Raw genomic sequence first — 25194 nt, 5'->3', positions numbered from 1 at the left:
AGACAGGGAGAAATGTGACTGCTAACTTGTGTGTGTGTGTGTGTGTGTGTGTGTGTGTGTGCGCGCGCTTTTTACATAAAGAATGGTTTTTCATTTTAATGATCAATAAACTACCTTGATTTAGCTAGTCTGTTACTGATTTGGTCCTTCATTGTGCATCATTCATAGAAAACAGTTTGAAAGTGTAAAACCCAACTGTAGTGTAACACAAGTTTCACTACAGAGATGGAACTTGTCTTATTTGGATGGCTTTGGAGTGATTGACAGACAAGGCCGTCAGACAGACAGATATAGACGAGGGTTATTTAAGGCACACTAGAGCTGCTGTTACCACGGCAACCATTTTGTATGTCTGTGTGCACGCGCTGGTAAAAAAAAAGTATCCTCCACATGAACCCTATGCAGTTACTTTCGCTTCTCATCAGAGAGAAACTGCTCCACACTTTTCCTGAGAAAATAACCATGTCACATCTTTCTACAGAAACATTGTTGTCTTGTTTTTGTCTTTTTATTCCACTCAACTTGCCAGCTTTTGTTGCCTCCCACACTGTTTTGCGATGGAGCTAACGTAGCAAGTTGTTTGTTTAAAGGTTTGTAATTGTTACAATTACACAGTTGTCAAAGAAAAACTACACATTTTAACTCTAATGCATACATCTTCTGTCAGTTAAAAAAACACACACACTGAAGAATTTCTACATCCTATAGTGCTGGTTGGCCACATAAACCCATAAAGATTAGATAACATCAATACTGCTACAATATTCACTGAATATCCTTTCTGACAGTGAGACACTTAACTGAAGCTGTCACTCCCATTCTGTAGTGCAGAGTGTTCACCTAATAAAGCAGAAAACCGACAAAAACGTGTACAAAATAAGAAATTAATATAATCCACAATGTTGTAATGTTGTGCTAACAAATTAACTTTTCGTAAGGTCTGGTGGCTTGCTCATTAATTTCAACTGCAGCTCTGATTGAAGAAGAAACAACTTTGGGAATGTTGCAGAGTAAAAAAACTCCAAACACCATAAATCAACTACATGTAAATAAAAGCAAAAGGAAAATCCACAGTTACTCAGCGTGTCATGGTTTTAATTAAGTACTTTACTCCTCTTTGCTGCTGGTGGTGATACAGATCTGGGATTTCTACCATAAGATGAGAATCACATTTGATCCATTACTGTAAAAATAAGATCCTGCTTGCAGAGGCAGGAAGGTATTCCAGCTGTGGATGTAACAACAAAATTGACCTAATTCACCGTTTGGTTTGAGATATTGAAATACTGGCTATAATGTTACTAGCCAAAACATGTCATTAGTGAAGAAACCAGAAATAGATTCAGAGAACTTTAATGTGGATGATCCTGAAAATGTTCAGTTTTCATCCCTAGAAAAAAACACACAGCTGTAGCTGAAACGTGATAGATGATGATCATTAGTTGTGTCATATTTTGTGGAATTTCATTATACTAGAAGACAAATTTTTCAACATTACATATGACACATTCATCACATTTTCTCCTCCAGTCTTTTAATTTGGAAATTTCTTTTCATGTTCACCTTCTTTCCTCTACTTCTTCTCCTCGCTGTTTCATCAAAGACAAAGTTGGCCACACTTCTTAGCAACTTGCAGCTCAGATGAGGAGAGATAATGATAGCGTGAAACTCTGGCTTGTGAAGACACACACACACATCTAACTAGACACGACACATTGCCACCATTATAGCTCTTAGCAACACGCAAAAGAAAACACAGAAATACGCACATACATAGAGGAGGTGTTCTACTGATGCAATCTAACTAACAGTGGCCATTCAGCAAAATAAGAGCAGAATGAAAGTATCATCGGCCATGTCAGTGTTTCCAGTGTGTATGTGTGTGTGAGAGAGACAAAGACAGAACAGACTGCTGAAAAGGTTTTTTAAAAAAGTACAGATCGGAACTGATACAATTTTCTTCCCTCATTAGACTGTCTCTAAAAACATCTTTCGCCACTCCTGCTATCTGATTGCCATGGCTACCTTTTACACCTGTCCCTTTTGTGTTACAGTGTGGGTGAGATGTACGGTTGCCTTCATTCTATCAGATGTTGTTTCCTCTTAGATTTGAAATTATGAATGGACAGCAGCAAAGAGGTGTGGCTGCGAGGGAGTAATGATGAGTGAAGCCTTAAGGCTAGGCTGAATGGAGTACCCTTCCTTTCACTAAACCCCATTAAATCTTAAACCCACATTAACAGTAAAGGTAGATTAAATAATGAAAAGGCAGAAAGTCCTGCTTTTCAGTTTAACAATAAAGATAAAGTGTATGGGATTGCATTAATGTTGTGGGTTCTACTCATTCATGTGCACTCTACTCCTAATATTTCCCACAGGACTGGAAGGCAGTGTAAAACAAGGGTTGGTAATTTGAAAGAACAACTGTCCTATTTGACCAGTAACAGTAATGTGATCACTGGAATTGGACCACTTTTGCCATACTTTACTTTATTAAAGGAAAACATGTGATTACAGTGTTGCTGGATATAGGAAGAGGCTCAGCTCTCTTGTTGTTGAACGTAAAATCTTTTTATGTTGGTGGTGCAGGCTGTTTTAGCCATGCCAGCTGTAGGTGACGGCAGCGTCAAGTGGTCGGTCAGTCCACCATTTTGGTCCTGACTGAAGTATCTCATCACTTTTCGTACAGACATCCATGGTTCCCAGAGGATGAATGACTTTAGTGATCCCTTCTCTTTTCCTCTAGTGCCACCCGTAGATCAAAGTTTTCACCTATCCAGTGAAATATCTTAACATCTACTAAAAGGATCGGGACAGAATTTTGTCCCTGGACGCTTCCTATAATGCCTTTATGAGGTTGATATTTGTGGTTTCAATAATCAATACTTATTGAATGGATGGTCATGGAATTGGAACCTGCAAAAATACTATAATTCCCATCAGCCTCTCAGTGCAATTTTTAAATGTGTTACCATGCTAATAAGCTAAAAAGAGATGGTGAACATGGTAAACATTATACTTTCTAAACATAAGCATGTTTGCATTGTCATTATGGGTATGCAGATTTGAGCATTTAACTCATTGCACCGCTGTGCCTATGTACAGCCCCACAGAGTCAGCAGCAATCTCAAGATTGTTGAAATGCATTACGGGAAATGTAGGAAAGCATTGTAGAGTTAGTGGAAAGTTTTATTTTACCTTATTTTTATAGTTACTGTATATTTATAATATATTTAAAGGTGGAGTAAGTCATTGTGGAGAAATCCAACACCATGACAAATACCATGATATAAATAAATAAATAAATATATCATTGACTTAATTCCATGCACATGCTTTTCAGTTCTTCTTTTATGTCCCTGGATTGCAATTTATTGCAAAAAATTTATCATCCAATCAAATAACAAAAAACGAGTTTACTATATAGATTAAGTAAATTAAATTTGTTATCTTCAGAGAAATTCATTCTATATTCTTTTTTTGATTCTCATTTCTTTTGGCTGTTTTTGATAGCATTGCTCCATATGAATTTGTTCTAATTAATAAATCTCATCGAAGCTTCATCGCGTATTTTTCCTGTAGACAATGAATATCGCTGCTCAATGGCAAAATGGACAAAACGTCACATGTTGTTTGACATCTTTTGAGGCAAATGTTAATGAATACAAAATAAAAAAGCCAGGATGTCTTTAACACTCTGGCTGTAGCTATAAGAGATATCTAAATAATGTTTATGATCATTATGCAGTTTCCAAAGTATATCTCCATTGCACACATATTATGTTGAACGTGCTGGATTTTATTGTAACAGCGTGTTTATCATGAGGTGATATGTCAGCCGACATCACTTCTGCCAGTTTACGAGCTGTTATCTCCTCGGCACCCGGGTTCAAGAAGCATTTTGTGCACACAGGACGCAACGGCAGCTATTAATTACACGATGATCAGATTGTTACATAACAGGTTGCATGTGCGTGCTATATTAAACTGTGGCAGCTTGGTGATTCATTGCACACATGGATAACTAAATGGCAGAAAGTCAGAGCAGGGAATGAAGAGTTATGTAATGTGAATTCAGCGCACACGTGAGCTTGATCGAGTAAACCGGGCTAAAGAAAAATTCCACATTCACTGACAAGATTTACATGTATGAGTGTGTGGATTAGTGCGTGTTCTGACTACTGTACTGTACTGTACTGAGTGCGCCCACCTCTGACTGGCAGATTGCTTGCTGGGAAATGTCAGCTGCCCACATCGTACCACATGCTGTGCTGCTGCTATGTGTGTGTCCGTATCTGTGTGTGGTTTAGTGTGTTTGTATCATGGTTTCATTCACACAAGTGTGTGATAGAGTGTGAAGAGTGACAGGCAGACAAACAGATGGGAGGAGATCTGGAGAGACAGCAGAAAGGGGGAAAAAATCAATACAAAATGTCACAAGATGTTCATTTCGTATCATATTTCACTGATACTTTGAGACAGTATAAAGGATGTTTATCTTATTCGGCTATAAATGTGGCTGTTCCCCTCAAGTAACCATATAAAAATGTCAAATTCTTCAAAATGTTCAAATTGGTATCCTGTAAATCCTGCCATGATCAGAGTGAACGGGTTTTCCAAGAATGAGGCTTTTCTGAAACAGCTGACCTGCAACAGCCTGTAATCCACAAAAATATTCCTGTTTTTCTAACATTCAAGCCGGGTGAAAAGAGATTGTGTATGGCATAGACTACATACAGCATTTGAGTGGTGGGGAGGTCTGTAACTCTTCAATCCAGACCTCGAGCATGAATCAGGATAGATCCAACCATGCAGATGGATGGATGAATGTATCAGTGTGTGACAGTATGTCTCAGTTGAAAGATTTTAGCACACACACATTTAAAGGAAACGCTCGCTCGTGCAGGAGAGGAAAGATGCTAAAATCCGAGAAAAAAGAATAAAACATGATGAATAGAAAGTTAAACAGAGAGCGGTGGCAGATGCTGATGACATCTTGTTCTTACATTGCTCGACTTCGGTAATCTCATCTTTGTATGGATGCGGCTAATCCTGTGCACACACACACACACACACTAGATGAACTTGTTTATACTTGTCCACACGTCAGTGTGACTGCGTTCTTCTTAGGCTTAAACACCGTATACGCACTGTATCGTATATGTGTATGTGTGTCACAGGGTGTACTGCTGCTGGAATGGTTATCTTGGTAGATGGGGTGTGGATTGTTGTCATGGAAACCAAGTAATGGGGTTAAGATGGCGAGCAGCAAATGTGTATGTCTGTTTTTTATGCGTTTGGCCCTTTTAAACAGGAGTGTCTCTTTAGGAGTGTGTTACAGTATTACCAATGACTCTTGTGTTCACGTGTGGTGTGTGTGTGTGTGTGTGTGTGTGTCTGTTTGTATTGAAGGAATGATATCAGAATAGTGGAGTGTGAAAAGGAGAGAAGATCAGGTCTTTCTGTGCCTCAGTAAGACTGAATTATTGATTTTTTCATTCAAATCTGCTGACTGTGTGTGTGTATGTGTGTGTGCATGTGTGTGTGTTTGTGCGTGTGTTTGTTTGTGTAGTGAAAACGTCCATCATGGCTGCCCTCTCTCATCCCTCCCCACCACAGTAAATCCATCTCACTGGCTCCGTCATCATTTAGAGGCTAAGATCGATCCCTCGGGCCACAGAGAGAAATCCATGCCCCTGTCAGTGTGTATGTGTGTGTGTGTATTTATGTGCAAAGTGTGTTTATAATTCTTTCTTTTTTGCCCTGATTCAAATCCATGCTCATGTTGTTTTGTGTGTGTGGCCAGTGAGATGATCCAGCAGGGCTATAAGTGGAGTCTAAATCTAAATTCAGGTTTTTTTCCACAGCAGAAGCTCGGAGGGGATCTGGAAATATTTTACTTTGCATCCAGCGTCATATTGGCCCCTAGAGGCTCCCAGTGCAAATCCATTTCCATTTGAGTGTATGTGTGTGTGTGTGTGTTTGAGGAATCCATCTGCACTTTCCTTGTTAAGATCAGCCCCTGAGGGCCCCTTCAGCACAAATCCTCTTTTTGCACTCTTTTACCAGATTTCAGGAAAAGAAGAAACGTCAGCCTCAGTATGTGATTCTGCCCCATCTTTTACACCCTTGAATTTGATTAAACAACTCCTTTCCCATTAAAAAAAAAAAAAATCATCCAGGTCAGTTACATTGGTATTGAGAAAGTGGGTTCAGGGCTCAACAACGGTGGCCCGATGGCAACGAAACAGACAATAAAGCAGCATATGGGGCTACCTTGTGATTGACATGTCGCTACCATGGCAACCTGTCAATCAGGATAGAGGCGACTTGTCTCCGCCTCTCTTTATTAAATGGCTGTCAGCAGGAGAGAGATCATGTCATGTTTGTTTGTTTTTTTGTTTCATTGTGATCAAGCTTCTGCTGATATGACCGTTATTACTTAGCAGCAAACCAAAAATTACATGTTGCCTAGCAACATGATAGAAACTCAGCGCTTTGCTCTTTTCCAAATTCAACCAAAAAAAGGGCATTGCTGTGTGCCTCGCGTTTTTGAACCTGCAAAGCGCTTTCTCTCTGATCAGGGCCTGATTCTTCTTGGATTAAACAAAATATTGACAGTGTCTACCCAAAAGTGATTCCATTCACAACTATAGTCCGTCTAGTTATTTTCAAGTTATTTTTTTTCTATTTTTCTGTCTATAGTAACATTTTCGCGACCCCCCAGGTTAAGAACCACGGTACTAATAATGAATTACATTTATATAGCGCTTTATCATAGATACTCAAAGTGCTTCACAGTGAAGTGGGGGGCACTCACCTCAACCACCACCAATATGTAGCACTGGGTGATTTACGGCAGCCATTTAGCGCCAGAATGCTCACCACACATCAGCTTGAAACAATTAAACATGTTAACAGTATAACATAACTTATAAGTCTTTGTTTTTGTTGTAACAATGATAAATAACTTTTGGAGGGAGTACAGTACAGTAAAAATGGTGGGTGCTGTTTAATTTTGAGCCCTGGGGTTTAACAAGCAGAAAGGTCACCACTGGCTAAATACTCTCTGCTGACCAGTGATTGTCCAATCACAGCTTAGCAACCCTAAATAAGCACAACAGGCCTGTCAAGCTTTGGATTTCTCCTTGTGTGCGTTTCATACTATACTTTTTTGTGCACGTTTGCACATCCACTGTGATGTATTTCCCCACTATGTGGAAGCCAGTCCTGGATGTTATCAGAGTTTAGGCTAATGTTAGCAGCTCTCTACTGCTCTTTATTGCAGTCCCACCAAGGTTAATGTTACCTGATACATTTGGCGAACACATCTGTTAGTCCTCAGACTACACTCTGCCCTGCATTACAAACAATGCTGTTTCTTAATTTGCACATTATAGCGTGTACATGGATCATCTGAGGGTGCTTACTTTTTGTCTGTCTTTTAATATGATACAATGTTTTACAAGGTTCTCATTTAAAAACTGGTCAGCTGGAAACTTTAAAAGTTCAACCAGAGGTGGTGTTTTTAACCAACTTGTGGAGTGAAGGTTACAGCTGATAAAATCTGCTGGCAGCTGCTTGTTCACCATGTTGCCATTTTATGCTGCAATCTAAAGTTGACAGTAAGTGGAAAATGTTCGGCAGACAAACCAACCCAGAGATAATTGTCGTCTTACTCGCTAAAAATCACAGTGAGGTCGGTCAGGACAGCTTTCACTTCACTGTCTTGCAAGTTGATTGTAAGAAAAAGAAACATATGATGTTCGTTCCATTTAGATATTAGCTGAAGGCAAAGGTCAGAGCAGGAGAGAATGACAGCTCAAAATTAGATAACATGCTTTCACAAAGACACACAATTTAAATTTGTCTTGGGACTCGCAGGTTATTTAGAGTTCCCAGATGCAGCTGCACACACCAACACTCCATCTTTTCTGCTGTCTTTATCAAGTCATAATAACTACTCTTTATCTCGCATACACACAAACACACACCACCATGCTACCAGTGCGGACACCTCTACACTTGTACACTTGTACACTTGTTCGTGCTTGAGACCTTGTTGCCAGGCAACACTTGCTCACTTACTCTGGGAATGCAGTGTGTGTGTGTGTGTGTGTGTGTGTGTGTGTGTGTGTGTGTGTGTGTGTGTGTTTGTCATTTCCTAATAATACTGTTCTGTGGTCCAGTTTGATTGCTGATCATCAGATGAGTTGTGTGTAGGGGACATGAGGACATGTGTGTGTGTGTGTGTGTGTGTGTGTGTGTGTGTGTGTGTTGTCACTAATCTCTGTGTAAGCTGCAGAGAGAGTAGATAGAGAATACTCACTGTTCCAGCATATTTCCTTGGCCATAAAATGTAAAATACCAAAAATGTCCCTTTGTTTTAAAATGTCTCCTTTGTATTGCAGTTAGTTTTAAAAATGTACTGTGAAAAAAAATGTACTGTAAATTCTTATGAATGAAAAAAATCTCTTATGACTATCTTTACTAAACTAATTTCTAATTTAACCCCCCTTAACCAACGAAATAGCCTACCATAACCTGTTATTTATTTGTACACACAAATTCAACAGTTATCAAAATAGGGCCATCGCTCTGTTTGAAACTATTGTACGAGGGTTATAGTCAGCAACTGACATCACAAATCCCATACCACTTTAACAGAACTTTATCTGTAAACTGTCCAGACACAAAGATATCAACCTACAGTTCCTGACAGAAATCAGCAGAGAAACACTAAAGAACAAATAAGAACTGCTGTCAACAATGGTTAGTTGTCAGTGTTAGCAAGCAATCTGCCAATAATTAAGTTGATTATTTAACCATTTCTGCTTCTGTGTGCATAAAAACGACAATCCTTAAAGCAGGGGTTCTTAACCTTTCTGGCAGTCCAACCCCTTTCTGAAGTTGAAAATATTTCCCCAGGGGGGTCCCGACCCCCAGGTTAAGAACCACTGCCTTAAAGTATTCCTTAATATAGTGACATAAAATGTGACTTCCCTGTTTCTCTGGGGGTTGTGGCCACTCATGCTAACTAAACCAAAAAACTCAAAGTCGGATTCAGAAAATGACACTCGGACTAATTAAATCCATAATTTATATTGGTATTGGTTGAAGAAAGGTATAGACATGTGTGACTTAACACCTAACCTGAAGTCATTGTTTTTTGGAGCCAAGAATGAACGGTTAAAAGTCAGCACTCAGATTCATAGGTTATGTTAAAGACCACAGCCAGAAATCTTGGTGTAGTCATGCATTTTAGCAGACACATTAAGACGATTGCAAAGTCAGCTTACTATCACCTGAAGAATATAGCAAGGATTAAAGGACTTATGTCTCTGCAGGACCTGGAAACACATGTCCATGCATTCATCTTCAGTCAACTCGACTACTGTAATGGTCTCTTTACAGATGTCCCTAAAAAATCCATCAGACAGCTGCAGCTGATTCAGAACACTGCTGCTCGAGTCCTCACTTAGACCAAATATATAGTGGATCATATCACTCCAGTTCTGAGGCTTTTACACTGGCTTCTTCTCTGTCAGAGAGCTGATTTCAAAGTACTGCTGCTGGTTTATAAAGCACTGAATGGTTTAGAGCCAAAATACATTTCTGATCTTCTGCTTCGTTAGGAACCATCCAGACCTCTCAGGTCGTCTGGGACAGGTCTGCTTTCTGTCCCCAGAGTCAAAACTAAACATGGAGAAGAAGTGTTCAGTTTTTATGCTCCATATATCTGGAACAAACTCGTAGAAATCTGCAGATATTCTGCAACTCTCAGTTCTTTTAAATCGAGGCTGAGTCTTTTCTTTTTACAGCTCCTTTTTATTAAAATCAAATTAAAGTTTTTTGATTAATATCTTACTCTGCACTGTATTTTTTACTGTCCTGTTATATTCTGTTTTTATTTTATGTTTAACTCTAACCTGTATGGTTTGGTAAAAACGAACCCTGGCACATTTGCCCAACTACCATCTACCACCAACCATCATTACATATCACGCTTACCGAACATATCTTCGGTCATCTTCAAGACGTTTCCTTGAAGTACAGTACATTCTGCATCCTGCTGGTACAGTTTCTCCTGGTACATTGCCCAGATAATAACCACAGTTTCCATGTAAAAGTGCATAGCAATGTTTCTTTCACGGAAATATGCACTATTTCAGGACACAGGACATTTTTCCAATGTGACGTATGTATTTTGTACAATGAAAACTATCACTCTGTCTAATCCTCATGTTAAGCTTTCAAGTGGAGCTCACAGTGCCATATGTCAACACATCTGGATGTTACGCTGTAGTATGAAACAATATAGTCAGGAAGATTCTATCAAGGCTCCAGAATTAAAGGTATTATGTCTAAATATAGTATTTTAAACATACGATTAATGAATGGGACATCTGTTTATGTCTCGGTTGTCCCTGTAAAGGAATGTCCATGCTAATACATTTTCAAATTTTAAAAGCGCTGTCACTAACATCTGAAAGTCAGCGCTAATCTTTAAATCAGTTGAGAATAAAGCAAATCGACATAATCATGCCACTTTATTCACAAAATATTTTAAATGGAATCACCTCCCTCAGACATGTAGTACATGAAATAACTTGTTAAATTGGTTATTTCTGGCTCTGGCGTTAAATTCAGCTGAGCCTGTCAAGTTGTCCAGTTGAGTGGATATGTGTAGTTTGCTGCTACGATGCACCCACATACGAGAGGAGCTCAGTGTTTGTGACTAAACATACATTTATGTGTGTAAATAAACGACGGCTCACCTTCCTGCTCCAGCCTTGTGCCTCTCTTTTCTCTTCCTCTGCTTGTCTCTGACATTTCTGCTCCTAATGGTTAATCTGATCTGATAAAGACATGGCACTTTCGAAACAAAACAAGCTCAATATGATAAACATCTGTATTGTTTTCTTTTACACCCTGTATGCCAGTTATCATTCAATATTTGCATTGGGGTTAGCATTAATCCTCCTGTGGCAAGCTGGGGCATGACTTGTGGCTGTCTGTGAACAGTGCTTGTGCATATTTTTGGCAAACATATGTGGCTTGTCTAAGCAGCAATGAAGCTTATCTTAGCTAGTGGACAGAAAAGAAAGTGTCAGTAAAACTGCTACCATGTGCCTAAACTGCAAAAATGAGAAAGGACAGAAATTACCCTTACAATCATAACAGACTTCTTGTCAGGAAACCGTAAACATACTAAGGTAGTGTTTTTTCTCATGAGGATGATGAACTACTAGCTACCGAGTGGGCACGCTAATGACATTAGCCATTTTAGAAAAGGTGTGCACATCAGAATAATTCATGGTTGATGACACATCAGGTTGCTCATGTTAAACAAGTCTGAAATGTCAGAATTGTAGACACCAAAACATACATTTTCAATCTGTGGAAAACGCCGGTATACGATTTAATGCTGGCAATATTTTGACTTTTTTTTTGGCTTTTGGCATAGAATACAAAAACTGAATTTAAACTTCATTTGACCTTGAACAGCCGTACTACAGTTAAGTGTAAAAATCATACCGATGGAAAATGGTAATTGGTAATTACCATAACAAAGCACCTCCATGCCATTGTTAGGTTAATGGTGGATTAGTCCAGTGGACGGTGGCGTTGCTTTGGATGGGATAGGCTAGGCGTTCTCTCTCTATCTGCAGCCCGTATGGTGGAGGGAGAGGGCCTCTCTGTAACCGTCAGTCAGCCTTTCAGGGCTGGTAAATATTGGTGTGTGGCCAGAAGAGTTGGGGAGTTCTCAGACTGATTAAAGTTAGCTTTTATCAGATTTGATTAATATCATAAAAAAAGATCCACTCTCTCACACATCTCTCTCTTTTCCCACTATTGTGCTGACCACTGTTAACATGGACCTCGTTGTGTGTGTCTTTGTGTGTGCGAACTGGGAGTTTTCCATGAGGGACGGTTGTGAGGGCCCCAAGGGAAAGTCTTCACACAGGGGAGGAGCCAGCAAAGGAATTCTGTGTGTGTGTGTGTGTGTGTGTGTGTGTGTGACAGCATGATTATGATAATGAAAAGGAAGAGAGAATGTGGGGGTAGGTACAGGTGTGTGTGTGTGTGTGTGTGTGTGTGTGTGTGTGTGTTGGGCAATAACAGCAGTAGAGCGAAAAGCTGAAAACACAGTACGAAGGGGATGTGAGTGAATGTCATTTTTGGGTGTGTTTTATGCGCATGTGTTGTCAAGAAATAAAGTGCCATTGGGCAATAGTGAAGCCACTCATCTCTGTGCTGACACAGAGAAGTGGAAACTTTCAACAGTAGAAAAAGTTTATGGAAATGAAAAGGCAAAAGACGAGAGACAAGTAAGGGCAAGAGAGATAAGGACACATGAAGGAGAAAAGAGAGCTAGAAAGAGAAAGTGAGGGAGATGCAGACAGATAGAAAGACAAAGAAGTCGTTTGTTGTGAGATGCCGGTGTCCTTTCCAAGGACAAGCAGACATGCCGCTGCTGTCATGTGAGGAGACTCCTCCTCACCTCCTTCTCTGTCTTTTCAGCTCCTCCCTCTCCAGCTTCTGCTTGTCCCTCGTCTGACTTGTTTCTCTCAACTTGTTACCTCGAAGGTGGAGATGAATGAAAAGGGGAGACAGCTGCTGTCTATAGCGATACTACAGAGGAAAAACAAGTCGAATGCAGCATCAAAGTTTTCAGAGAATCTGGAAAAAACAAAAAAAGTGTTTCTGAAAGGATTTACTCTGCTTTCTCTCTCTCACATAATTGCCTGGACTTCTTTCCTTAACTCTGTTTTTGCTGCCTAACACAAACAACTATCGAACCCACAAACATCCCAAAGTTTCCAAAGATGCTAAATATGTCAGCCTGAAGTTTATAATGTTTATGATGCTCTGTGGAATAAGCTGATTGTGATCAATGTAAAGCTACTAAAAAACTATACAGGGTACTTCAGGGTACTTCACAAATGTTGATCAACTGTTTGTTCTAATGTCTCTTTCTCTCAACCTCCCCTTTATCTATATCAATCCACTAGTCTAAAAAGTTGCAACTGACCCAATGACCTTTGACCAAGTAAGTGAGCAAAGGTGCTGTCGCAGCTATCTGTCAGGAATGTGAAAACAACTTTGTTTGTACGGCAGTTACCAGCAGGGCTTTTATTCTGAAAGCCTCCCTCAATAAATACAATGTACCACAGCTCTGGTTCAAATAGCAGAAACACTGTCTGACTAGGGAGGGAAAGATGACAGGGATTAAATGACTCATTGGCTGTATGTTGTATTTCAAAATGGGGTTCCACATTTTTCACAAATTGTTATTTTTCTAGTCGTCACGTTTATTTTGCCGTATTTGAATTACTGAAACATGCAAGTCGTGTTGACTTCAGGTTTTGTTTAGCTCTATTTCAGGTTGTAATTAATTGCTTTTATTATACAACAAATTTACTCAGTATTAAACTTTAGATACACCGGTTTGCGGCTTCAGGCAAAACCTTTATCATAACACAACTGGCATATACATAATCTTGGTTTTAAGGCAACTATTATATATCGTTTTGTTTTGGTAGGTGCAACCAAAATGAGTAAGCAGCAGCGTGTTTTTACAATTATGGCAAGTCATAATGACAACTTACTGTATAAAGTAGATTACTTCAGCAGTGAAAGCTGGAGCTGTGGATGTTGATTTTTTGATTTAAAAAAAAGAGCAGAAGTATTCGGGAGACTGAGTTCGTGACCCATTGAGTATTTGCAATATTTGATGGTCATTTCAACATTCACATTCACACACACCAATCCCGTGATCTTTTGACCCCAGTCTGACTCAACACCAGACTGACGCAATTGATGAATGCTGAATCTTGAGAACTGGGACAAACCAGACAACATTGTTATCATGTAGTTTCTTCATTATAGCTGATATAGTTTTATATACTGTTCATACACTTACATGGTTTTCATCAACATTGTTAGGCAGCATAAAACATCGACTGATTATGGAAAGCATTAAGCGTCTTTCTTCCACACAGTTCCACATATAGTCAGTAAAACATTGAATGTTGTTCCTTTCTTATATATTCATTTTAGTAGTATTATGCAAATAAAGTATTAAATAATTGCAATTATCATTTGCACAATGAAAATACGTATATATAAGTCATTAAGTAAAGAGAAATATATTTAATACATCAAAAACACTGGCTGAAAAAGCTAATGTATTTGAAAACCTACCTGAGAGCACTATTGTGAAAAATATGCACTCACAAACAACAACTTTGAATAGAGTCCACAGTTTAGTCTAGACATTAGCGGCTCTGTGAGGCTTAGGCATGACAGTGCTAAGCTAAATGCTAAGGTCAGCATGCTAACATACTCAAAATGACAATACCAACATGCTAATGTTAAGCAGTTAATATTTACCAGGTTCACCATCTAATTAATCAGCTGAGGCAGATGGGAATGTCATTAGCTTTGCATGTATTTAGTTCGAAATAAATCAAAACATTTGACCAGATGATGAAGCTAGACGAAAAGCTAAGTGATCACCAAAGTTCTGGGGCTGACATGCATGTCTGTACCAAAAATCAGGGAAATCCCTTCAATAGTTGTTAAAATATTTCAGCCTAGACTTAAGAGAGCTGACAAAGACATCGACGTAGCCTTCCCTAGACCTAAACTGCTAGCCTGCCTAAAAAACTACAGCTGTAAGACTCATTTCCTACAGGTGGCACCAGTGTCAAAACTGCAGCAGGGTTACTTGCCTTCCCTGTAGTTGGCACAGTTTGAACAGGAGTTGCAGGTGTGACTGACCGTTAGCGCTCGGCCTGCGTTCAGATGTTAATCCCCCATTCAATGTGATTTCTCCATCTTCATAGAGTCTGACATCCGCATCTGATTAGACTTCTGCGAAGGAAATCACTTAAACAATATTCACATTTATGGGCCATTTCTGTTAGCAAATTTGTCTGCGTCAATGGTTGGGTGTACACACTACAATACGCTTGCATGAGTGTGTGACAGACAGAGTGAGCAGAGACAGTGGCTCTTTGTTGCTGTTGCCAGGGTTTTGGATCAGCCAGGCTGCCAGTGCTTACAGAGACTCTATTCTTTCTTTATCCTATCTTTCACTCTTTCACTAGTTTTCTATATCGCTCTACTTTTCCACTGCATAATGATGAAGTATATAAAACTGTAAAGTTACATATCCAGTTTTGATAAAAATGATACCTGTATCCTAGATATATTTAGAAGATAAGATCATGTGAATGTAGGATATATTACATGACGTTACAATGTTGTATCAGGGATTTTCCACATCCTCTCTATCTCTGCTCTGGTATTTATTTAAGGACAGTCTTTCTGTGAGGGGATATTATACCTGTCATTTATCTAAGAGACAAGTATTTCAGTGTTATAATTAACACTGGCTTCCAAACCTGGTTATTTCCACAACAGGATGAGCTTTAATATCAAGATCAAGATGGGCACAGAAATGAAAATGAAAAATAAAACCTGGTGAAGCCTGTGGCAAAACACATTTGTTCGCACGGGTTGTTGTTGACATGAGCCTCACAGTGTGAGATGGTTCATTTTTATTGTTTATGTGCAACCTATGTCATGAATGCAACACATGAAAAATTGATAGTAAGATAGTAAGTTTCCAGGATATTTCGTATATTAAGGCAGCTAATATTTGCATTTGCAAGTTGAAGACATTTTAATACTTTTTCAGTATAAATCCTCAAAAACGACATTGTGCTTACTTGCGTTTGATGTATTGATTAGTCAGACTTCATGGGTCACAAAAAATCCAAGATCATAGCAATAGTGTTAATGCATTTGCAGCGTCCACTGTGACTTTAACTATGAATACAACAATACTAACAATAACAATAATCAAAATGCATCTATTGCCCTGTCTGTCTTGCTTGCTCTTCCTCCATCCATCTCTCTTTCTCATTCCTCTAATTGCAGCCGTAATCCATGGCCAGATTAGAGGGATGTGCAGGGTCTCAATGTGTGTTTGTTTGTGTGTGTCTGTGCGTGTGGTCTGAATGAACGAAGCATAGGATCTCTCTGACTCGATCCCTGTCATCATCACACGGGTTGAAACTGACAAGAATCCAAATCCAATTTACTCTCCGCCGATGTTTACTTTTAAGGGAAATGGAATCTGGCATCTTGTGAAGCCACTAAGCCAAAATACTGAGCATTTCCTTCATGGCGAGATGCTGTAATGTTTGTTGTTGTAGCCAAGTGTACAATTTGATCTGTCAGCGGTCATATCTGTTACTGACATTGGTGCTGATTTGTATCCTTAATATATTCACTAATTCTGCTCTAGTTTTCCTCTGATATAAAAGCCTGATTTCATAAATCCTGCCTGCTCTCTCTTTAATACAGGTTGGCCTGGAAGGAATGGCGTTTCAGGCAAATGTTTGGACCTATAAATAGCAGCAGATTCCTCTCCCCTGCATAGTCTGACCTGGTTGTCTTGTGTCTTAATTAGTGTGTATTTATTGTCCATCCTTTTAAGTGCAATTTATTACCTTGTCTTTTGTTAGTTCTTTTAAACAAGGCCAAAATTCCTAAATACATTTTTATCTCTGGGCAGCCAAATAGAGAAGCATCCTCACTCTGTATCAGTTGCACTAATGATTGAAGCTATAATTTCCCTGAGCTGTGTGTGAATTTTTGCAGAGAAGTATTTTAGCTCATTGTGGAATGAATTTTCATTGCTACACAAAGATATAGGAGATACTGCCAAAATTATGCCTTAAGAGTTTAAAGGGGCAGGACATTTGGTGGCCAGTGGTTGAGATGCGTACTATATGCTATGATCAAAATGTCCCCCTGGCTTGGTTCTGGTCGGGGACCTTTGTTGCATGTCATTCCCTATCTCTTTCTCAATTCCTGCAATCTCTCCACTGTCTGCTTTCAAATAGAAGAAATGTGAGTGCATTTACTTAACAGTCCAGACTCTTTTTCCGACAAGAAGAAGCTTTTCAGCATCTCACTTGCTTAATATTGGCTGAATGCTTGCATATTTTCTGAGATGAAAGAATATTGTTTTTGTTAATCTGTTAGGCTCAATATTCATGGATAGTCTTTTGCTCATAGAGTGAGCCAAAAATAATGTTGGCTTGCCTTTGTTGAGGTTTGCTCCTTCACTGACTTTAAGGCATTTGTGTCATTTTGCTCTCATAAACTAGATTCTCGACTCCACCGGTTCCCGCACACCTTCTCGCCAGCAGACACCGGTCTGCTCTTCACTCACGCATCCATCGGCACGGATCTGACTCCTTCCCTTCATCCCTCACATGTCTTCCCCCCAACCCTTCATTCATCACGCCTCGACCCCTACCCCTCTTCCCACGACCGTCTCCCCCATCCCTCAGCCCACCCTCTGGGCACTCGATCCGTTCTTTTCGTACAATTTATCTCGGCTCCATTACAAGCAATAAACCATTTTAAATCTTCTATGTTCGTAGGCGTGGTCTTTGTTAGTGAATAAACATAATTGTGTCATCGGCATAGCTGTTTAAATTGTAGTTGTGCTTTCTGATAACATCAACTGGGGTAGCCATGTATACTGTGAAGGTTGTTGGAGCAAGTCACTTCCTGTTCCTGATGGTTGTGATTTCTTTGTGGTTATTGCATTTTTGCGTTTTTTTTCTATTTTTTTTATTTGCAGTATAATTTTTAAATATATTTTCTGAAGATGTTCTTGTTTCACAGTAAGTGCAGAGCTCATAAGTTACTTTTGCACAATCCTGTTAACATCACTGATTGAAAGCAACTTAGTGGCATCCAGTTACATTACGTCCAGTTCCTTTGTCAGGCGTCAGCTTGTTGTAGATGTAGAGGAAGACCAGGGAGGCAAACTTTTTGTGGCGTTGCTGTTCATATCAGGCTTGCCAGCCTGGGCAAGAGCGTGTTGTTTTCTCTTTCTGTTGTCACTTTTATATGTGTTTTTGACAATTTCCAGAGAAGGGATACTGGACCTTGACCCAAAGATCCCCCATAGCAGATGAGTGAGAAGACTGGGGTTGATGGAGTCACATGTCTGGTATCCATGGTGTCTTTATCTCCCTCATCTGGGATTTTTCTCTGTAAAAGAGGGAGGCTTAAAGCACGTCTGAAGCCCTTACATTTTTGTTCTGTTCTGGTGAAAGCCAACCATTTGAAAGCAACCTCTGTTCTCCAAAGACAAACCTTAATTCTCAATAACAATGAAATTTGAAACCACACATGCTGAATTGAGCTAGATGTTGAGCACTAAGAGTCAACAGAGAGATTCCACTCTTTTCTTGAATGAGGATCAGGCCTGGGTTGGTAATTTCACCTGGGTTGGGAATTTCGAGCAGGTGTGCGAAGTCTCTTTTTGGGATCTCTGATTCCCTACTGGTGTAAATATTCTAGGCCAAGTCCCTGACCATGATGCTCAGTAGACTTCATGTTTTTAGCAGTTTGCTCTTAAAGCTTCTTGGCTCTCAAACCAAGACAACTGTTACTGGCTTGTTGGTGTGCTTTTATACAAAGACATACTTACTTAGAGCATTGGCACTGCCAGCGTTAAGCTTGTGTCTGGCAATGACGTCGACGTGCGTCAGAAAGATGCTTTCATGGGAATTGCAGGTGTCACCAGCCGATGCTTTCCGGCTTCATTTTCAGAGAAATAACACTGGATACAGTCTGTTTCAATTCCATCCTGTTTGGTTTGATGCACCAGGAGTAGAACATGAGATAGTCTTTTGACTTGCACTATGAAAAAGCCAGTAAGCCATTCACCCAAATCTCCGACATGGGGTGGATTGTGAAGTTCATTAGGTCCATGGAGTCCAAGATTTTCTTGTCTTTCTGTGTCTGGTATAAGACAGGTTCTGCTTTCAGCTTCTGCTATAATTCGAGAACTCTCTGTGTTTTGCTTTCCAAATTGGCTGCAATTTTGACTCTCAGCTTGATACAGCCAGTGCACTCGGCACAGGGAAAAAAGAGGGAGATGACATCTTGTTCAGTGTGATTTAAAGCTCAAGATCCTGTAAGAGACTTGCAGTGAGTATACTGCAGTTCACATGTTAGAGAAATGCACAGCAGAAAGTCCCTAGGTATCAATTCAGACTGATGGAAATATTCATTTTTGATTGATCCAAATTATTTATTAATAAATTATAGAAAAAATAAACACATTGGAAAACCTACATTTAACTGTGAAATGACGTTCCATTAAAAGCCTATATTATTTATGAGTAAAAGAGTTGGTCTGTTCTCTCATTTTCACTGAATTTCTGGGACTCATTGGGAAATGTGCTATGCTTACAGCATCTACGAATGTGTTATATATCACACACAGAGCAGTAAAGGAATATATACAAGTCATGTGCACTGTTAGTAGTGCTGTAGAGGCAAAGAAAATCAGCGTGAGAGGTGACTGTGGGGAGTAATTTTCCACAAATAAAAACACATTTTCTGGCTAGAAAGCTCATTTGAGTACAAAGAAAAGGTTCTTTTGATAGCTTGATAATAAAATAAGTTACATTGCAACATGGGAATACTGGAAGGTCAGTGTGCTGAGAAACATACTGTTCTCATAATGTGGTGGGTTGGAATTTGACTCATGACTGTGGTTATTCACTTCCTCGCTGCTGTCTTTCCCATTGCATGTTGTATGTATAGTTTATATTATAATATCATAGAAACATAGTCAGTAACAAAAGTATCTTAATGTTGAATTGAATTTAACACATAGTGGCTAAAATAAAATAAAAATAAAATCCAAAAGGGTATAAATAAGAATGAGTTGTTCATTTTTCAAACAATAATGCTTTTATGACTAGATCTTTTAATACCATATAGCAAAGTCTAGTTACCATTTCTGTCGATATAATTTTGGTCTGTTGCCAACATTATAAATTGAACTTTTGTATATCCTAATTTAGGCTCAATTTAAGGACCCTTTACTACAATATGTTTGGTCTAATTTTTAAGGGGTTTATTCTTCATTCACAGACAGTTTTGAGTCTGTCTGAAACACAACGGAGGTGAGTTTTGCTCTACAATTCCTCAATGAATAAAAGTTTCCATGCTTTGTATGCCCAATGCAAAATGTTCATTAATAATGGTAATAGAGTTGCACCTGTGCGATATTGCAAGCAGGCCCAGTGAACACACATTTACATGTTTGCCAGATAAACTTCAGACAGCTTGTCAGTATGTAAATGTAATCTCAGGTAGTGGTGTTGGAATAACCATTTATCTATTTGGATAGATGCTGACTGTCTCCAGCTGCATTTCCCCTCCTCCCCTTCTGTGTGTCTGACTCTCTTCTCTTTTCTGTGTCAATCAGTGCCGGACTAACAGTCATTTTAGGTTTGATTATTAAACATTTTAAAATGCCTCTTTGTCACACTTGGTGCAAAGTTCAGAACAGTTTGAGTACTACAAGGGCATCCTGCAGCAGTGTGAAACATTTACTATGTATGTATGTATTTACACTTTTGGACTATCCAAAGGAATATTTAAATGTAGTTCAGACTCCTGCACCCAGAATAAGTATAATAAATGGGAAACTGAGAGAGCCTTTGAGATTTCTCCCTCCTTCCCACTTACAATAGAGGTGACTGGACAGATATTAGATATCTGTGTCGCTATATACAACTAGAGGTAAGTCAGGAAGTCTTTTTCTAATTGAACTGAACCTTTAACTTATCTTCGATTGTAGAGGACACAAAACATTAGGTATGGAGTGCATAAAGAAGACATAAAACAGCTCTTCTTACTACATACACTAATAGTGTTAAATCTAGTACAAAAATGGGTATTAAATTGTAGTTATCCTACGTCACTTGCTACTAATATGTTTCCACTAATAATATTACTCATTGTACTTGCTACTACAGTGGCATTACAAAGGCTGATTTTTATGTTTTCCTGCTGTTTATGTATGGCAGAGCATTGTTTGGGGTTAAACAAGAACTTATACTGCATTAATTATGGAGCTGAAACCCCCATCAGCCACATAAAAACTCAGAAGGAGCCACTTAGGCTCAATCATGGTTTGCAGTATTGGTTTTATTGATGCAGCAGTACCATCACTGCAGCGTGGGAGGTCGTTTTCCCAAAGACTTACATACTCAAGTACAAATCGAGCAAATGAAAGTGCAAACAGAAATTCTGTGTGTGTGTGTGTGTGTGTGTGTGTGTTCAAATGTGTTTGAATAGGAGGTGTGGTCATATGTCATTGTGAAGCTAAAGAGGCAGGTACTGTATACTAATTAAATCCAGTTCTGTTAACAGGGATGGAATTCCAGGAGAAAGAGGACGGTGATGCAAGACATTGAGAAACAAATTCAACAGGTTTGCAACTCATAGAGCATTTTTAACCATGAATTCAATTTTACTGATACACATGCGTGTAACTGTTATCTACAATTACAAATTCCACTGTCACAGTTGTTTTGCTCCAGTAATAGCTTCATAGAACAGAAAGTATGCCCACACACATCTACAGCTGTTGACATGATGTGCTGTGAAGCACATGTTGTTAACATCTCAATGAATTTCAAGGGATTATCATGAGTAAATGCACCACAAGCCTGTTTCCATTGGGTTATGTTGTATTGTGGTGAGATGTAGTCATTATCTCTGTGGATATGCAGCACTGTGGGTAAGAAGGAAAATGAGCTTTATTTTATTTTGGGTTGAACTGTCCCCGAAAGGGTTTTCTCAACCTTTCTCTATCTCTTACATCACCGTCCTCTTTCTTGTGGATCTATTTCATCCTTGTAGATAGAATTGGAACAAACTGAATTCAATACATTGCAGGCTCCACTGCCATGGCAGGTTCTATAGACCTCTGTACTACCAAAGCAGCAACACAGTGAGCTACTTTCATTGTACAAAAATAAGAACAATACCTGCCTCTCATACTGTTGTCCGTCTTTTGCCCGTTTAATTTTTTCCTCCTCCCTTTCATTTCCACTTTCCTCTTTTCTCAGAATTCCTATTTTCGTCCTTCCCTGCCATTTTACAATCTCCCCCTCCTTCTTTCTCTCCCTTCCCCTCAACTTTGTATTATAACATCCCCCTCCTCCCATAGTCTAATGACTATAAACAGTCGGACGTTTACTACAAACACATCCAACAACCCCCAACAACGAGCCAAGCGATGAGGGCAATCCCTCCTCCTCTCTGCGAGTTACAATGAACAGGAAGAGCACTTCTTGGTTTTGTAGAGACTTCAGGGTCATGAGTGTCCTTTGGTGCAGCTAAGGGGGCCGCCATAGATCTGTGTTGACATTGTGACTTAAGTGAGACTCAGAAAGCTGGGCCAGAAAGGTTTTTTACAGTGCATCTCCTGCACAAGCATACATAATTTTTGCCATCTAGCTTTTCTTTACCAGCCTGATGACCAGTTGCGAAATCACTTTGTCTGTTCAAGGACACGGTGTATTTCAGGGTCATTAGGTGGCTCAATCATTCATTTAAAACCCTCTCACTTCAACTTTATGGCTTTGCTTTAGATTTCTGCTAACCACAAGAACAATGAGGTGGGGCTTACCCTTGTAGCCACAAACCTTTTGGTTCCTGTTAGTGTATCAGCTAGGCCAGTTAAATACATAGTTGTATCCATGTGCTGGGTTAGTTGCAGCTGATCTTTGCCCAAGTTTAGACAGAAAACCTAAATCTCACCTGAACACTTAGAGGACTGGGTCTTAAATGGGATTTTTGTGTTTTTCTCAGGATGATTAACATATATTAATCCTTTTGCCACTGTATGGGAGCAGCAGGCAGTAGGCCAAGGACATTTTTGAGCTTACTAAGTGTTGCAGCAATGTGAATCTATGCAAAACACAATGGTTTAGCATTGTGAAAGAAATTACAGCCCTGGTCTTTTGACTTCTCCTCAGGTGGAAGGACTTCAGAATCAATTACAAGGTCGTTTTTTTTCAGGGCACGTTGACCTCAGATAGAGAGGGAAAGCTAAAGGCACAGTGGATTCCTCCCTTTGCATTCCACTTGTTATCTTTGCTATGAGAAACAGTTTTGTCCAGCCTCTTTCTCCCAAGCCCTCATGGCGAAAAAAATGTTAGTCAGTTTTAATCAGCTTGGGTGGTATCAAGGTGCGATATAGCATGGTATTTGGAAATCCCGACGGTGTGACTTTGAATATCGGCATAAATGCAGACGCTGCTCTTTCTGTTAAACTGATACAGAGATGCTGTGTTGAGGTGATGTATTGTAGTGTACGCCCTCAAAGGAGGCAGGCGCCGCGGCGTAAAACTGCCACACATCCTCTTCAACGCGAGAACCTCCTTCTCCTTGGCAGCAGTTAGGAAATAACAAACACACGGGGCCTTTAGCTGTCGACTACACTGAACACGTACTGCTAATCTTCACTACTCACCTTTTCCAATGCATTCACCATCAATCTCTGCCGCTCACTGTCTCTCGCCCAACCACACACTCACTCCGCCCACAGACAATCTTGTCTAAGTTGGCTAATTGTAATTGTAGGCTACTGCATTGTAGGCTAATGGCATACATGTTTTTTTTTGTTGACGAAATGTCAGGAAAGTATGATTATGTGAAAGCATATATACCGGCCAAGCCCTTTTCTCTTTCAGTCTTTTATTGAAATACCTCGTTCAGCTTAGGGCAATCAGTCTCCTGTAGAACAGGACTTTCACCTTTCTAGCTCTGCTTTTATCTCTGTGTCTTATTTCAGTACTGTCTACTATCTTGTCTTTACCCCCCCCCCCATTCATCCCTGTTTTTACTGTAAACTGAGCACACAGAGAGCGCAGGGATTGACTTGGGTTACTCCGGAGCTGAAGGGCGTGGGGTGTTTGGCCGTCCAAACCTGTTGCAAGTAAAGGTCAAAACTTAAACCCTGTGTGGAAGGAGGAACGTATTGAGGAAAGACAGTAAATGATTAAAGAGTGAAAGATGGAGAAGGGAAGCAGTAAGAACAAAACAGGGAAGTTGAGCAAGATTTACCCCTCCCCTTTCTCCCGTACTCCTCACTGTATGGCTCCCTCCCCCGGTAACCACCCACGCTTCCCTCCCCAACACTACTACTCACCTGTCTAGTTTCACCCCTCTCCATCTCCCCTCCCCCCAAGCTCCTCCTCTCAGCAGGGCAGGTGAGCCAGTTGTGGGTATAAAGGCATGCTAACGTCAAGCAATGTATCTTCTCTGCTCTGGGGAGTGCGGAAGACAGGAGGAAACAGGGTTGAGAGAGCGAGAGTGTATGAGAGAGAGAGAGAGAGTGAGAGAGAGGCGGAGTAGGAAAGCTGTAATTTAAAAAGACAATTGGATTGACTGTTCTCAGACTTGCATTGCAAACATGGGGCTGGGAGTAAGTACTGGAACTTTGTCACATGTTTTGGCCTGGTTTCTAAGAGTCTTCAGATTTAGGTTAAGATTAGGTAGTTATGTTCTTCAGTTTTGAGCTCAGACCAAGTTACGTTCACAAGTTATTGGTTAAGCTTGACAGTTGTAGAATGCCTGAAGTACTTTGAAGTATCTTGGTTTCGAAATCTGTTGTGTGAGCGTATATTTTTTGTGTGTGTTTTTTTTTTTTTCTTTTTTTTTTTTTTTACAGTTTAGAGCTCTTCAGACTTTTCAAAGTAGAGATTTTTACAGGAGTAACTCACAATCCTTCTAATAATGATTAACACAAGTTTTACAGCATGTTTGAACAGCGAAGTTGACACAGCTTTCTTGCTGCTTTCTTACTCGTGACACAAAAGAGGAAGCTTCAGAGCAATCTTCCTGCATGTACTCAATCTTGTGCAGAAGCTAATTTTGTCTCACTTTCTTTCATCCAGAGAGGGAAAGATGAGTACAAACCGGCAGCAACCGCAGATAGCCATGAGAAGAAAGGCAAGAAAGGTAAAGCTAAGAAGGACATGGATGAGCTGAAGAAAGAAGTTGACCTGGTGAGTACACAAACAAAAAGTCCAACCAATCTGTAATTATCTTTAGCACATGATTGGGGCGATTTCACTATGTGAACACAAAAGTGACTTTGTTAATCACTTGGTAAAAGTGTTTGTAAATTGCAAAATTCACCTTAATTAAAACCGAAAAGAACAGGCGTTAAATAGAATGAACTTCTTGAACTTTACAACCATGTTCTCCCACACACATCGCTTTTCTCATACTTAATGACAGTCTTTGACAGCCATGTTAATACTGTTGGTCTACTGTAGG

At 39.7% G+C, this 25194-nt stretch overlaps 1 protein-coding gene across 2 annotated transcripts in view; it reads left to right on the top strand.

Moving 5' to 3' along the window:
• The window catches only part of LOC123976804 (sodium/potassium-transporting ATPase subunit alpha-1), a 53712-nt gene that overhangs the window by 12216 nt on the left and 16302 nt on the right, over positions 1-25194 (top strand). The window contains exons 2-3 of one of the 2 annotated variants that reach the window (XM_046059153.1): positions 21274-21333; positions 24810-24920. In XM_046059153.1, coding sequence (XP_045915109.1) covers positions 21274-21333; positions 24810-24920 — 171 coding nt within the window. Of the gene's footprint in view, positions 1-21273; positions 21334-24181; positions 24338-24809; positions 24921-25194 lie in introns of those variants that run through there. The other variant, XM_046059160.1, reaches the window with a different exon arrangement.

Source organism: Micropterus dolomieu, linkage group LG01 (genome assembly GCF_021292245.1).
Source record: "Micropterus dolomieu isolate WLL.071019.BEF.003 ecotype Adirondacks linkage group LG01, ASM2129224v1, whole genome shotgun sequence".
NCBI classification, from domain to species: Eukaryota; Metazoa; Chordata; class Actinopteri; order Centrarchiformes; family Centrarchidae; genus Micropterus; species Micropterus dolomieu.
The sequence above is the reverse complement of the archived record's forward strand: the minus strand, read 5'-3'. Positions and strand labels throughout refer to the sequence as shown.